This window comes from Manduca sexta, chromosome 2 (genome assembly GCF_014839805.1).
Source record: "Manduca sexta isolate Smith_Timp_Sample1 chromosome 2, JHU_Msex_v1.0, whole genome shotgun sequence".
NCBI lineage: Eukaryota > Metazoa > Arthropoda > Insecta > Lepidoptera > Sphingidae > Manduca > Manduca sexta.
The window spans coordinates 7217222-7230848 of NC_051116.1; the positions used below are offsets into that span (position 1 = coordinate 7217222).

A 13627-nucleotide genomic window follows, 5' to 3' on the forward strand; every position below is an offset into this window, starting at 1 on the left:
TAATGCAAGTTGTTCTGTGTCGTTCTGCTGGATTTTCACTTCTGAGTTAAAAAGCTTAATGTTATCTTTATTCTTCAAGCCCAGCCATGCCAGGCATCTATTGCAATGATATACTGCTCTTTTTGAGTTGAATTTATTGGTTTTCTCCGATAACACTGATGGATTAATTGCAAAATATGTAAGTCTGTGTAGAAAATCTAATTTGTTAGACTTCAAAACTACTTCTGTTTGTGATCCGTGGCTATGTCCATGGCAAAACCATTCAGACATGTCCATATTATTGGATGGCAACTCCAAAATCCTCTCGAATTTCACACAACCATCCGAGATAAGGTTTGAACAGTTTGAGCATATAATTTTGACCGCATCGCCAACTCTGACGTTAACTTTCACGTCGCTAGATTTAACTGAATCCTCTAAATTTTCACTTATAAATTCTTTATAAAAATTACCACCATTGGTTGGTTCCGTTAAGATCCTAAATGATATGGTGTTTTTGTCGATTTTAAGACACGACATTGAGTTTGGTATAATCTGACAAAACTCAACTATAGGGATAATAGTCGTGGCTTCAAATTCGTCTTCGGAGTAGCAATCTGACAGACTCTCAATAGACGATAGACTATCCCGTCTGCTGGACTTGTAATCATTGTAGTAATTAAGTATGATACGGTTAGACTTGATACTGATTTTAGATTAGCATTCCTTCGTAAAATCCACACCAGTGGTAATGTAGACGTTACAACTGCGCAGCCGCGACCGCAGCTCCATCAATACACTTTTAATCAACATTTTCACTTAAAAAATATATCTGTATGTACAATTTATTTATCAATAAGCTCAATGCTTGGTTGCACTCTCTTTATGTGTCCATTTGTTTCATATATGCCAAACAGGGACCATGTCTCACTGATGGGGAAGGGTAAGGTAGCTTTTTTATAATAATTGCTCATGATTTCAATATTATTGATGACGGTATCAAGTAGATGCGACCGCTCTGCATAGATACCGGGCGCCTCGTGCCGTAAATACGTGAAATGCACGTGTAAGTGGTAGAAAGATGGCTGATAGTGTAAATATATGCGCAGCTGAGAGCCCTGGATATGGTATTTCTCTAGGATCTTTTTCTGAAACAAGACAAATTAATTTTTGCATGTAATTATTAAAATTATGTATTCGAAATTCTACATGAAGAGGAATATACATATAAAGTGATTGTAATGTAAAGTCAAGAGAACATAATAAAAAAAAATTAAGTACTACTGGGAACTATTTACTTACACAATCATTATCAAATTGTAAATATTATACAAATCAATGTCAGTCTCAGAGAACCTATTTAAACTATAGATCAATCCAGATAGTTAGACAAGTCATAAGGAATATTCCACTTCATACTTCATAAACCTCATTTTTCAGATACTACTCCATTCAAATTACACTAATAAGTTTCATAGATTATAAAGAAAATCATAATATTTTTTAATTTAAACTTAAATAAATACCAACCTTGCCCTCGTCCCGAATTCTTTTCAGCAACGGCAAATGTGTCTCATACAATTCCCTGATAGACTTGATACCCCTTTGTCTAACAATAGCTAGAAGATACAATGTCTCTTTGGTTACTCCGTCCCACTTCAAGTCAGGAACTAACACAAAACCTTCAGTCTCGCACTTATTATCATAGACTATTCTGTCTTGCTCACTTTTGCCTTCTAGTATGTTGTACACCCACTGTAAAATCAATATTGAATATATTTTATTGGCAAATATTACAAGAAATAATTTAGAGCTATATTCTAGAGTTATTCCCTATTTCTGAATGGTTTTTTCTTTTAATATGGGCAAGGCAATGTGACTCCACGGCACCTGATGGTAAGTGGAGTGGGGTACAATAGAATGTCGACTGACGAGAGATGATTACCCCTCGGCAGTCAACATAGTTATGCTGTCGTGTTGGAAGTGGCTGGTCCTGGAACGGGACATACTTACATGGGCTACTATGGCAGGTTTTAACACCTTGAGTACGGTAGTCGCTATCCAGGCGGATATAAAATATATCCTACCAGCAGGAAATATAATGCATATAATTATGAATATCTAAGGGCTGTTTCACAATGTCTCAGTAAAAAATTGTTTTCAATAAACCTATGGGCCACATCTGTGAATTCCTGCCGTATCATATAGAGTGACAAAATATAAGTCACATTCTCAAATAAATGATAAAGAAAAGGGTCCATTCAGTACTAACAGCCTTGTACGTAAACTAAAACATAGTATTCACTTAAACATTTAGAAAAACACCGTTGATATAATTCGTCTTTGATTATAATCTCATTCATTGTCCGTTATGACATCATAAGAAACAACAAAAATTTTATACAGTTAGCTAGATACTACATTTGCTAGCATTGTTTTAATAAAATACCAAAATATTTCTATCACATTAGTCTGGGCTGATGATCAATAAATTGTGATTCTCAAAATCCAGATTCTTTGGGAAATATACCAAACCTCATAGATATTACATTTAAGATTTAGCTAAAGTTTATTAAGAAACAATCAGTTGCAAATTAAAGTAATTTCTTAAAAAAAAAATACCTGCAAATTAAACTGCTCCTTTTCAATATGAGGCAGTGTCAGTGTCTCGTAGAGCTCTGGAGTCTCTAACACAATGTGCAGTTCTTGGTGAACAAACTTTGCTATGTGCTTATCTGTAGCTGGATATATTATTGTTGTCTTTACACCTGAAATCAAAGAGAATATTTATCAGTATTGAAGAAAACAAATAGATAATCATTAATGTATCTGACCAAAAAAGCAGGAGAGGGTAAAATTACTTTTCAAAGATATCAGAGAGTACAATACTATCTATACAAAAAAAACAAAGTAATGATAAAATTTCAGTTTTAATACCTAAAAAATCATACACAGTATAGCACTATCCCCGGCGATATGCAACTATATTATAAATGAAATAAAAATTGTAAACATAATGAAATAAGATTCAAAATAATTTCACATTTAAAATCTGTACTATCTTGCGTCAAGTGTGAGCAAGAGTAAATATTTTTACAGATATAAGTTATTAGTTGAGATATTTTTGTTTATTGAAGATAATTACATTTAATTCAGAACACATTGTAATTTTTAACTATTTGTATACCAGTTCATTATGTAACAAAAGGAATTTTGCTTATGTAAGTACTAAATAATGCATTTTTAAAGCATTTACTTATTTCATTTATACAATTATTTAATAATTGAAAACTGTTTTTTAATTTGCTAATTAAAATCTTATTAGAAACAATGAACCCAAAATGACACAAAAATTTACCTATTACATTACTAATTGTGAAGCAATTTTCTAAACTAAAGATATCAGAATCAACTTATTATTTCTAGCATATATTTAAAAATGTGAAAGTTGAAATATTTTACAACTTATTTAAAATTAACAAGTAATTACATGTAAACTCTATTGCAACAGCTGTTACACTGCACTCAGCCAAGTGTTACTAATGCATTGCATATATAGAGGGAGGGAGGAGAGGGGACTAAGTAGGTGCCCGGTGCACACCCCCAGAATTAAAAACCTAAAAAAATTTGAGACAGCTTTTAAAACAACTATATTTAGTGTAGAACACAGACCCCCTTGAAGAACAATTCTAGTTACACCATGACTATGCATATTTAAATTAACAGAGAAACTGCTTGCTGTATGTAGACAGTTTTAATAGAAATAAAAAAAAATCCTGTTCAAAAACAAGTTATGATAAAATATGGTGAAATATTTACTACAGGATTCTTATATTCATCTTTTAGAGAACTCTTATACAGTTTTTGTTACCATATTAGTTTCATAAGGCTGTAATTGGAATAACAATGTATAAGGAAAAAACTAAAGGTAAACAGACTAATATTTAGTAAATGTTTTATACAAAGGCTAAAATTATATTAAGAGAGTGGTACTTATTGTATTTTGCAGTAATTTTGATGCAAATTATCCTCAAATAACACAAGAGTGTACCCATATGCGTGGAATACCCAGAATATTATAAGTACTTACCACATAAACAGCCAGCAATTTTTCAAATTCAGTCAAATACGAATAATATTTAACTAATTCAACTATCTTTGTGGAATAAATTAAGGCGAAAATTACTTATCTAGTTCCTCTTATCGAGTTTCTTTGTCCAGATAACGTAACCTTTCGCATTAAAAACAATATAATAGGGAAATACCACCATATGGTGGGTCAAATTGAGTAGGAAACGTTGACGAAAATTATGTAAACGTAGGATCTTCCGTAATATAAAAAGAATAACTAATAAATAAATATAATTACAATAAATTGTCCACTCACGAATTCGTAGAAAAAAATTGTAATGACTAATGTTATAAAACCTTGACAAAGAAAGTAAAAGTACCGTTTAGTTCAGAGCGCGGAAGCACTCGTAATTCCCGTAAATATCGTTCTGGAAGAACGTCCGCAGCTCCGTCTCCGAACAAAAATAACCTTCCTCACTTAAATCCTCTTCTTTGAATGCATTTTTCTCAAATATGATCAAACCCACGCCACTTTTGTCTTTAAATTTACCAGTCACAGAAACAGTTTTCCTATTAGTGTTATTGGACAAAATTTTCTCTATAACAAAGTCTTTTAATTGCAACTTATTTTCGCTCACATCATTTACGTTTTCATTGTCAATTTTTGCTTTTTTACAACTAGGCGGGCTATATTCATCTTTTTGGCAACTGTCGGACATTTTGTGTCTGTGTTGCCAAATTCAATAAATTATTATGTTATTTTTGTTACCCTATAAAATTATTCAGAAATGATTTTTTTAATACAGCACTATCTATTAATCATAATAGAGAAAAAAAATAATGGTACAATCTATTTTTATCATAAAATAGATATAAGAGAAAAGGCATATTTTTCCTAACATTTTAACAGACTACGGAACATAAACTTGATTTATTACATTTGAATGAAAGGAAACATTGGCCCTAGGGTATGATTTTCCGCTTCCTGTGATCATATTAAGTTGTGATAAAGACGTATTGTCTCGTTACTATTTACCTACTTATTTAAAGAGATTATAGATTAGTCACTAGAATATCTAAGTACCTAAAGCAGATGAAATAAAAATATTTCAACCTTAAATTTTTTTATTTCTAGTTTTTTATGTTTTTGCATTACTTATGTATAACTTATGTAGTTTATATTATATACTCATGTCTGAATGTGTAAATAGTGCACTTATATTGGCAATAGGAGGCCAACGTACATTCATATTTGAATCAGGCACAATTTAAGTACTTATAACACGAATCACGTGTTTTGGAAGCAAGACATTATACTAAAATAAATTTTGATTATCAACAATTTTACCACCTCAATTATTTTGTCAATAAATCTATGATGCTATCTGTTTTATAAGAAATCAATAATAGGTGGTGCAGGGACCCGGTAGCGTATTTATTTTGTGAATTGCGATGGGGTCCTAGTGTGCTGAGGTCTCAGGTTCGGCCTTCATTATGTGGGACCTATTACCTGACATAGCTGGCGAAATATTTTGATAAATGTACAACCTGTATATGTATCTAATATGTAGGTACCTAATATATTTTATTTACTAGAAGTACTTATTACATATTATTAAGTATTTTTTCATATGATACTAACTTTTGCTCGCGACTTCGCCCGTATGAAAAATTTTCCGGAATAAAGGTCTATATATTTTTCCGAGATTAAAAGTGGACTATGTGCCCAGGACCTCAAACTATCTCCATACCAAATTCATCGAAATCCGTGCGATAGTTTTGAGTTATCGCGTTCAGTCAGACGCGGTGGAGGACTTTGTTTTATAATATGAAAGGATAGGTAATTGGATAACATACGTATATTATGACAGTCGGTCGCGTAATCCGTTTAGTTAGCATGAATAGCAAGTCACTAAGCAAAGCCTTTTTAATAATAAAACACGTCAAAGAGTTCGATATTTTTATTTAACTACGAGGTATTCGCAAGTAAATTCAAAAATCTGGAAAGCATTTCTCGATAAAAAAAAATGTCTAATATACCTACCAAACCCAGCGACATCTTAAAAAAATACAATTATTCCCATGGGACAAAATCAGTTCAGCTGTCTGAACTTACTTCAAACAAACATGCAAATATTTCACAATCTTTCGTATTTATAATATTAGGAGGATAAAATAAAATTGCAGGATATTACCAAGTTATGTGCCCTATGCTTCACTTATTTTCCGTGTTGCATTACCTTCATTAAGTTTTATAGAACCATAGGACGAGACGGGCAGATCATTCTGCCAATAATATACGATAAATTTACCCGTAATTCATAAAGAAATGTTATTAACACAAAACAGAAGGGTCAACCACGAGCAACAATTCCACGTTTATCACCCTAAGACATATAGACAGAAATAACGAACTATAGAGCTGCAGAGTTCTTGAAACAAAAATGCATAAGAAGTGCTTACGGAATACTGCTTAACGGCAGAAATAAGTATAAATAATGGCATACGAAGCCATAGCTTGATGGTTAATTAAAACCTTCACGGTTTACAAACTCTTTTTTTTTACCGTGTCATCACGCTTTGGAATAAATTGCCTGGGCGCATGTACCCTCTTTCCTGTAATCCTGGATCCTTCCGCCGTAGCGTAAAGGACCATCTTAGCAGGCCGGCATGATTGCGTCGAATGGCATAAGATAGCCATTTGTTGCCATTCGACACTTTATCTGGACGGCATCGTGCTTATCATCCGGTGCAGTGCAGTCCCTTTCCCACCCAAAAAAAGTAGGTGAAGTATACAGTCGCATCATTGTTTCATTGGTTTATCGGGAGATCAACAAGCTAAATCTCTCTGTATCATAATGCGTGCTACTGACGAAAGCGCTATGACGGGTATCTTGAGTTTCAACAATAAATCTAACGCCATTGTGCATCTGAAATAACCTTTGAACCGAACGAGTGTCCATTAATGGGACTTAACAGAATAATTTAGCGGGAATACGTCTGTCGAGATATGATGTATTGTTGGACGCTCTGTTACCGAGCACAATGCAGCAATTGGCTCCATTGAGGTCTTCTTTATGGGTCGCTAGTCGGCTGTATGTTGCTATAGTTAGAAATGTAGTTTTCTATATACTGTTTGATAAACGAAATCTTATTACTTAAGTTCTGTCAAAGATTCATGATAAAGGTAGTTTTACGTAATGGATAAAGTCATTGGGTAATACCGGACTATGAAGATTATTGCTAAACTGCAACTAAATCTAGTATACTGGCAAACGATTGTGGTACATTAATAAATAGCGCTTCAGGCATTTTGTTTAACTTGACAATACGTTTGTTAGCCTATCAAAGGCCGATTTATACCAACACACCGGACTTTGAGCGAGCGCTTTAGGCACTAGTCACTATTGAAAATAACCAAGAACATAGACACAATTTAACGACACCGTCTATCTTATTAATCGATAATAAATATATCCCCGAGTTCGAAACATTTGGAAAAAAAAACCCTTGAAAATTAAGCGATCATGCTGAGTGAGGACAACCCAATACGAGTTACAAACCTCGGCTCAGGACAGTCACTGGAGAGGATGAAACATCAACGATTATGGATGGAACTTCAAGCTGTGTTGTTATTAGGAAATTTTTGTATGTTTCGCAGTAATCTTGAAACAACTGTATTACCTCGTGATATTACTTACCCCAACGTACAGTCCTGGATTTGTGAATAGGTCGTATAGGCCGTGGCTTATGGGCGGCAGCCTCTCAGATTTCAGACGACGGTCTCTCGATTTAATTAATCATTCGTTTATTTAACTTGAGTGCCTTCCATAATACAAACAAATGGAAAATTATAAAGTAAGTACCTATTTTAGAAACCAACATACATACATACATCGATAAACCAACCTACATGGGGCGGCGGAAATAAAGTGGCCTACACTCACAAAAAATATAAATCCGGCACTGCCAACGTATCCTACAAAAAAATAAATAGATTTTTGGCAAAATACTTAGTGGCCACTGGCAAAATTTTCTTCTTGAAATATATCATTTAACATCACTGCTTTCCATCCATCTTTTTAATTAATTTAATATTGCACAAACTTTTTAGGTATGAATAATTGTAACTCGTTGCTCATTCATGAATTAAATTAAATTAATTTAGTTTTGCATGAAGTTTATTATCATTAAATTATAAGTGTTAATCCTATTATTATGTAGATTAGCTAATAAATAAGTTTAGTTCACGTAGGCGAGATACAAACAAACACGATCTGATTTATAGTGTAATAACAATGTTTTTTAATCAAGGGCGCGCTCCGAATTATTTCTAATGCGTACACATAAGTATTTATGTCGTAAATCTATAGAATAATAAACAGTAGGGATGGTGTGTTTGTCTGTTTATTATATGTGAAAATTAGATTTAAGCTGCGACGTAAGAAACAGTACCTAAGTCATGTTTTATAATGTGCATTGTATGTATTTACATACAAATTGTGGCGATCGAAACATTTGATTTTGAGTGGAAATCCCACCATATACTTATCTAGGGATAAAGATTTTTTAATAAATATTTAAACCGCCTTTAAAAACCAATAAAAACAATTAAAAATAATTTCATATTGTGTTCGTAAATTTGTTTATCTAGCTTAACTAGCAATTTTAATTACCCACCATTTTCAAAATTGGTAACCAGTATACCTATAGATAATATGTTAAAATATTTTTTATTTAAGTGGTTTTTAAAGGCGGTTTTAAAGTAGCCAATTATTATATTCCATTCCCTTTCATTTAGCGGTTTTTGCGTTATACTTCTAATAAATACCTAAATATATTTAACAAATTTTGTCAAACTTTTTCATTCACTAAGATTCCATTACCAACATACAAATTAAAAAAAAAACAACTATTTTATGACTTTGAAAAGCGTCTTGAATCGTACATGCTCGTCCAAGCAGTTTTCTAAATTGTGTGACAGACGCTGCGGGCTGTACACTGTTAAGAACATCTCGTTAAAACCGGTATAATGAAGTGATAGTGGTAAAAATTAAGCCAGATTTTATGAGCAGTTGTGTTTATAGGTGAAAGTGTGTTGTAATTACAACTACGACAACGCCAGTGGTAAACTGTTAAGATATCTTATCTATGAAATATTGCTTGAAATCTTAATAATAAATTTTCTATGTTACTTTTATCGCAACAAATAAATACAAATAAAAAAGATGATCTGGGGGCAGTATATTACTAATGACCTTGGTCTCAGATTTAAAAGATATTAATATCCTGCGTTCGAAATTCAAATTAATAAATCTGTTATAAATAAAAAACTTTTTTGTTAACCATGTAACCAGAAAATTGTTCCTGCAAGGCGACAATGTTATGGCCTCCCGCCATAGCACACATGGGGATGATTATTTGTTATACACATTAAAATAAATTGGAACACGAATTAGACACCCACGGGTAAGTTATAGATTTATAAAGAACTTTAACTAAATATAAAAGCGTACGATAAAGTGTTAATTATTTTTTCCAGAAATAATGTTCACATTTAAATATGGAATTGCGTTCCGTTTAAAGAAGTCGTTCGCGTCTCTACCCATGTAATATTTTAAACTCTTAAAGCCACATCGATCGTGGTGACAACTAGGTGACATGCTGATTGCAAAAATAACATTAATTAGTTGATTGGCACTGTGAATATTTTTGTTCAACTTCATATAATAAGTCCTAGAATACCTAGCACATGTCCTTTGGTTTTGATAATCCGTTAATTTTTAGGGTGCAAAAATGCGAGTGGGGCCGGGAACGAAAACTATTATTTGTAGGATATCTGCTACATAACTAAGATATCTATAGTTCTAGCAAAGAGTTCTAAGATTATATAAAGCGGACGTTAAGAAGATTGTCATACAAAAGTTTTATGTTTATGCCATAGTTACTCAATCTATCTGAAATAGCAAAACACCAATGTAAAATACTTCATATTTTTTCCATATTGTAATTTGCACGTTTCAATGCGCGTATTAGCATATTTTCTGGAAATATAATTTTATATTAAGGTTATAGCTTAAGGTCCATTTTTCATACATTTTGTTTCACCTTTAATCTGGGTAACTAAACAAGTATTGACAAGCAAAGAATTTAAATTCACGTCTAGTTAGTGATTAGTTCTCGCAGTTGAAAGAAAAACGTAAAAATAATTAATATGCATGGATATTTCGGCCTTTAAAATTTCGTCGTATTAAATGTATGAAAAATGGACCTTAGCTATAACCTTAAAATATCTAAGGACGCTGTGACATCTTGTCACACGGACTTTTCCAATAAGACAACGACTTATTACCAATTTGTAATATCTTTTGGATCACAAATTTGGTGCTGATGTCCGGTCTATAACTCAAGGGTGTAGCTACCGCCGCAGCCTCGGATCTTGAATTTCTTTGAGGCGGGGCAAAATCTGGAAAATGCCGTCCCCACTCACCTATATTTCTACCTTTGTCGTCTTCATCATCATTTTGCGCCCCGCGAGAAATAATTTTAGTATTGAATGTACTGTATGTCTCCGTTCAAAGTTGCATTAATGATGAGTTGCATATGTATTCGTCTGTCAAATTTGAATTTGCGGCCTCTTAATTCGCCGCCCGGGGCATGGGGCCCGGCTAGCCCCCCCTTAGATCTGGGGCTGTACCGCCGTATCAGCCGTATCAGTGATACGGGGCCCCCTCTTGGCCCATACCTACATTAAACTAAGCAGGTGTCTAAAACTACGCACTGCCCTGAAGAGCCCCCAACAAATCGCACTCTTAATAAAACAATGACCTATTTCAAAATTGTTAATTTGTGGCAGTCATCGAAAAAATAATTTTAGTTTGCTACCTTTTTTTGAAGTTGCTATAAAATTGAGCTTATTAGCTAGGTAAAAAATGAAACCTATAGCATAAAGAAGGGAAAAAAAAAACTAAAAGATCGCAAACAGAAATTGATTGACGATTCCAAAAATTGGCAATTTTGGAATGGGTCATTATTTTACTAAGAGTGCGAAATATAGATATAGGGCTCCTCTCTGGCAAGCTATGCTACTGAACTAACTATACTGTTGAATGTCTTATCATAACGCATAACTTCGTGCTAGTGATATTGATACATACTTACTTTCATACATGGAACATAATCGTTAATAAAATCGAATTCGTTAGTGAATCGTTTGAATATATTTTAATTAACTTGAGATGTGCGTGATTAAAGAAGCACTTGAGTTGTGAGTAGACTTCGTTTTGTAAACTTGATTTGTGTTATTTTATCATGATACGTATTAGAATTTCAGCTTTTTGATACGTAAGATTTTATGGGAGGTAAGAAGGTACTATATTTAAAAAAGTAACTTATTATGATTAATAATAATATGTACAGTCAGCAACAAAACAGCTGAACAAATTCAAAATTTCAAATCGCGTTTAAATTTTCGTCTCCATATTAACAATCGTTTCTTCTTCATTAAAATGAACTTCTCAGGATTTAATATTAGGTAGAGAAAAACGTATATTTCGATTCGAGTTAATATGTGAAAGCGTTTTGAAGTTCAGAATTTGTAGTTATTTTTATGGTTGAGTGTAAAGGCATGCTCAGTCCGAATAAAATTAACTAATTTATTTATTAATAGACACACCAACGATTTATCACAGAAAAATACAAATGAAGGATCCACAATATAAAGTACTTATTCTAGGTGACAAACCTTTACGGGTGTATATAACAATATTGGCTAAATATTTTTTTATTTTTTTAATCATCTATAATTCTTTTTTGTCTGGTCAGCCATCTCTTACACGAATTCATACACACTCCATTACCGACCTATGCCAAAACTTGCATAGATACTAAATACAGTAGCGGATTCCTACCGGCTTCCCTTTCGTAATATCGAGTACTGTATGTAAGCAAACTATTAAAATAAATTATATTAATAGTTAATAAATAATTCATATATATAGCAATAATAGCATTAATATATATAGTGGCCTAAAATTTAATTATTATTGTTAGGATTAGTACTTAGGTATATAGGTATTTTGTGTCGGCTTCCCTTCTCGAAAATTTCGCCCCTCGCCACTGCTATACTGTCAAGATAAATAGCTAACAACCTAAATCTAGATCTAGATTATGCAGATGGTAAAATGGCGCCTGAGCAAGAAACACTACACGCCATGAGTAACGCCTTGTGTTCTGTTCCTTAAATTAAGGTAATACCATTAATTGGCTGGATATTCGTAAGGTGCGGGGCACACAATTTAGCATAGAAAATATATCATGCAATCAACATCTTAAAATGTATCACAATGTTGGAAGGCAATATAAATTTACACACATCCCAATTCTTTGTCTATGTTACTTTTTATTGTCATTGTCTGTGGCCTTTTTCACCTCCGTCTTCTGGCCTCCTCCCTAAAACTACGTAGACGTGTTGTGTTGAATAAATTAAAGCTTCCAAAAGGTTTTTGTTATAATTAAAATAAGAAACCGAAACCTTAACAGGCAAAAGATAACCAAATATAAGTTTATAAAAAGCGATAAAAATATAAACACATACACTGGCCTTTAGTGCTGAAGGCGCAGGCAGAGGCGCAACTGGAGCACTCACTTTCCGACGTGTGTATTCCGTTCCATGATGTGATAGGGGTTGAGCTAATTGCACTCGGGCGCAAATTATAAACTCCGAGCTGATACTGAGTAGAAAAACCCAATATCACTTTTCTCGACCCAGGATCGGATCTGAGACCTCAGTACTGGAGTCATACTGTAATACCAATACGCCACTTAATATAATAATAATAATAATAATATCAGCCCTGTATTATATACTTGCCCACTGCTGAGTACGGGCCTCCTCTATTACTGAGAGGGATTAGGCCTTAGTCCACCACGCTGGCCTAGTGCGGATTGATAGACTTCACACACCTTCGAAATTCCTATAGAGTACTTCTCAGATGTGCAGGTTTCCTCACGATGTTTTCCTTCACCGTTAAAGCGAATGATAAATTTACAAAGAATACACACATGACTTTAGAAAAGACAGAGGTGTGTGAACTTGGGATTTGAACCTGCGGACATTCGTCTTGACAGTCCGTTCCACACCCAACTAGGCTATCGCCGCTTTAACCACTTAGGCATTCAAAAATAAAATAAGATAAGAATAATCATAAGTCTGGGAATTGGAGTAGAGTATTTTTTAAGTTTCTGGCAATTTTAATGATTGTAGATACTCTTCGCAACACTATGTCAGTCGATTACAATATTATGAACTAAAAGCTTTCTTTATAGTTATCCATTACTATTACGAAAGGGCTACAAGATGTCTGGGATTGAAACTAATTGGCATATAAAGGCCACCTAGTATTTCAATTGGCACACGTGTATATGTAACGTAGATGAATTGTTTTTATAAAATATTCTCATAGAAAATCAGTGTCAAGACATTATTAATAGCAAATTAAATATCACACCTTTTAATTTACATGGGTAACCCATCTACATTTTGCCGATGGTGTAAGATCTTCCAATTACTAGGGGG

General features: G+C 33.3%; 2 protein-coding genes and 1 pseudogene across 2 annotated transcripts in view; 1 reads left to right on the top strand and 2 right to left on the bottom strand.

Annotated features, from left to right (window-relative positions):
- LOC119188482 overlaps window positions 1–792 on the bottom strand; it is a 2366-nt pseudogene extending 1574 nt beyond the window's left edge.
- Window positions 785–4780, bottom strand: LOC119188988 (m7GpppX diphosphatase-like). The gene is made up of 4 exons (XM_037437419.1): window positions 4442–4780; window positions 2602–2759; window positions 1510–1734; window positions 785–1127 (listed from the first exon to the last, which is right to left on the bottom strand). The coding sequence occupies exons 1-4, from the start codon at window positions 4767–4769 to the stop codon at window positions 825–827; spliced, it is 1014 nt and encodes a 337-aa protein (XP_037293316.1). The 5' UTR covers window positions 4770–4780; the 3' UTR covers window positions 785–824.
- The window catches only part of LOC115452898 (neuronal growth regulator 1), a 29701-nt gene continuing 19206 nt past the window's right edge, over window positions 3133–13627 (top strand). The window contains exon 1 of the mRNA XM_037437413.1: window positions 3133–3200. The gene's annotated coding sequence lies outside the window, so the exon portion shown is untranslated. The remainder of the gene's footprint in view (window positions 3201–13627) is intronic.